The sequence below is a fragment of the Charadrius vociferus genome, unplaced genomic scaffold (genome assembly GCF_000708025.1).
Source record: "Charadrius vociferus isolate BGI_N301 unplaced genomic scaffold, ASM70802v2 scaffold943, whole genome shotgun sequence".
NCBI lineage: Eukaryota > Metazoa > Chordata > Aves > Charadriiformes > Charadriidae > Charadrius > Charadrius vociferus.
Window position 1 is genome coordinate 175702 of NW_009647504.1, and position 1857 is coordinate 177558.

The 1857-nt window shown below is 58.6% G+C and overlaps 1 protein-coding gene across 1 annotated transcript in view; it reads right to left on the minus strand.

The window, feature by feature from the left end:
• The window catches only part of FEZ1 (fasciculation and elongation protein zeta 1 (zygin I)), a 30873-nt gene that overhangs the window by 17241 nt on the left and 11775 nt on the right, over positions 1-1857 (minus strand). The window contains exon 5 of the mRNA XM_009880759.1: positions 514-594. Within this exon, the coding sequence (XP_009879061.1) occupies positions 514-594 (81 nt within the window). The remainder of the gene's footprint in view (positions 1-513; positions 595-1857) is intronic.

Sequence of the window (1857 nt, forward strand, 5' to 3'; positions counted from 1 at the left end):
CTGTTGGTGAGCATCTGCAGGTCCTCGACGGAGGGTGGCGACCCTTTCTTCTCATAGGGAATCACCGTGTTCAGGTACTGCATAAAAAAAAAAAACACAAACCCCCCAAAAAAAACAAAAAACCCACCCCAAAAACCATCCGGATGGCACAAAATTGCCGATTTTTTGCACAAATCACCCCAAATTGATGCAAAAGCAGAATATGTCCGCAGTTTTCCCGCGGTTGCATTTAATTCGCAGGTATTTTGAGGGGCTACCGAATTAATTGCACGCAGCAAAACCCACCCCAAAGCGAACCCCTGCTTAGGGAGGATTTTTTTTATTTTTTGGGGTGAAAAACTTGGATTTTTGGAAGAGGGATTAGCGGGATGTCGGGGAGGGAGTGGGGTCGTAGAATTAAAAAGTATTTTAAAAAGGGGTTTGGTGGGTGCAGGGGAATGGGGTGTGCAGGATGGGGGGTTGAAAGGGGACAGATTTGGGCAATTTTGGGGGGACAAAAGGGCAAAAAGGTACCTGCTTCTCATTGGCAGCGGGACCGAAGGTCTGGCGTAGGCCGGAGTGAAGGATGCTGGAGATGCCCTCCATGCTGAAGCGCTGGGGACACACATGTCACCCTGTCACCTCCCGGGGACACAGACATCACCCGTGGTACCCCCCTTGGCACCAACGTCCCCCTGACTCCCTGAAACCCATCCACGTCCCCCCTGTCCCCCTGTGCCCCCCCGGCCCCGTCCTCACCCACCCAAACCCGTGTCCCCCATCCCCTGTCCCCATATCTCCTGTCCACTTGACCCATCCCCTCTCCTGTCCCTGCATCACCCCCTCCCGTGTCCCCATCCCTCACCCTCCCGCCCCACGTCCCTCTGACCCATCCCCTGGCCCCACAACCCCCTGTGCCATGTCACCCCATCCCGCATCCTCCTGTCCCATGTCCCTCTGCCCCGTCCCCTGTCACCCATCCCCTGTCCCCACATCCCTGTCCCCTCATCCCTCATCCCCCTGCCCCATGTCCCATGTCCATCCGCCCCATCCCATCACCCATCTCCTGTCCCCCAATCCCTGTCCCATGTCCCCTCATCCCCCTGCCCCATGTCCCCCATACCATGTCCATCCTCCCCATTCTATCACCCATCCCTTGTCCCATGTCCTTCTGCCCTGTCCCCTGTCCCCAAATCCCATCCCCACATCCCTGTCCCATGTCCCCTCATCCCTCTGACCCATGTCCCCTTGTCCCATGTCCCTCTGCCCCATCCCATCACCCATCCCGTCCCAACATCCCGTCATCTCATGTCCCCTCATCCTCCTGTCTCATATCCCTCTGCCCCATCCCATCACCCATCCCCTGTTCCCACATCCCTGTCCCATGTCCCCTCATCCCTCTGCCCCATCCCATCACCCATCCCCTGTCCCAACATCCCGTCATCCCATGTCCCCTCATCCTCCTGTCCCATGTCCCTCTGCCCCATCCCATCACCTATTCCGTCCCCACATCCGTGTCCTATGTCCCCTCATCCCTCTGCCCCGTGTCCCCCTGTCCCATGTCCCTCTGCCCCATCCCATCACCCATCCCCTGTCCCAACATCCCATCATCCCATGTCCCCTCATCCTCCTGTCCCATGTCCCTCTGCCCCATCCCATCACCTATTCCGTCCCCACATCCGTGTCCTATGTCCCCTCATCCCTCTGCCCCGTGTCCCCCTGTCCCATGTCCCTCTGCCCCATCCCATCACCCATCCCATCCCAACATCCCGTCATCTCATGTCCCCTCATCCTCCTGTCCCATGTCCCTCCATCCCATGTCCCTCTGCCCCGTCCCCTGTCCCCACATCCCTATCCCATGGCCCCTCATCCTCCTGC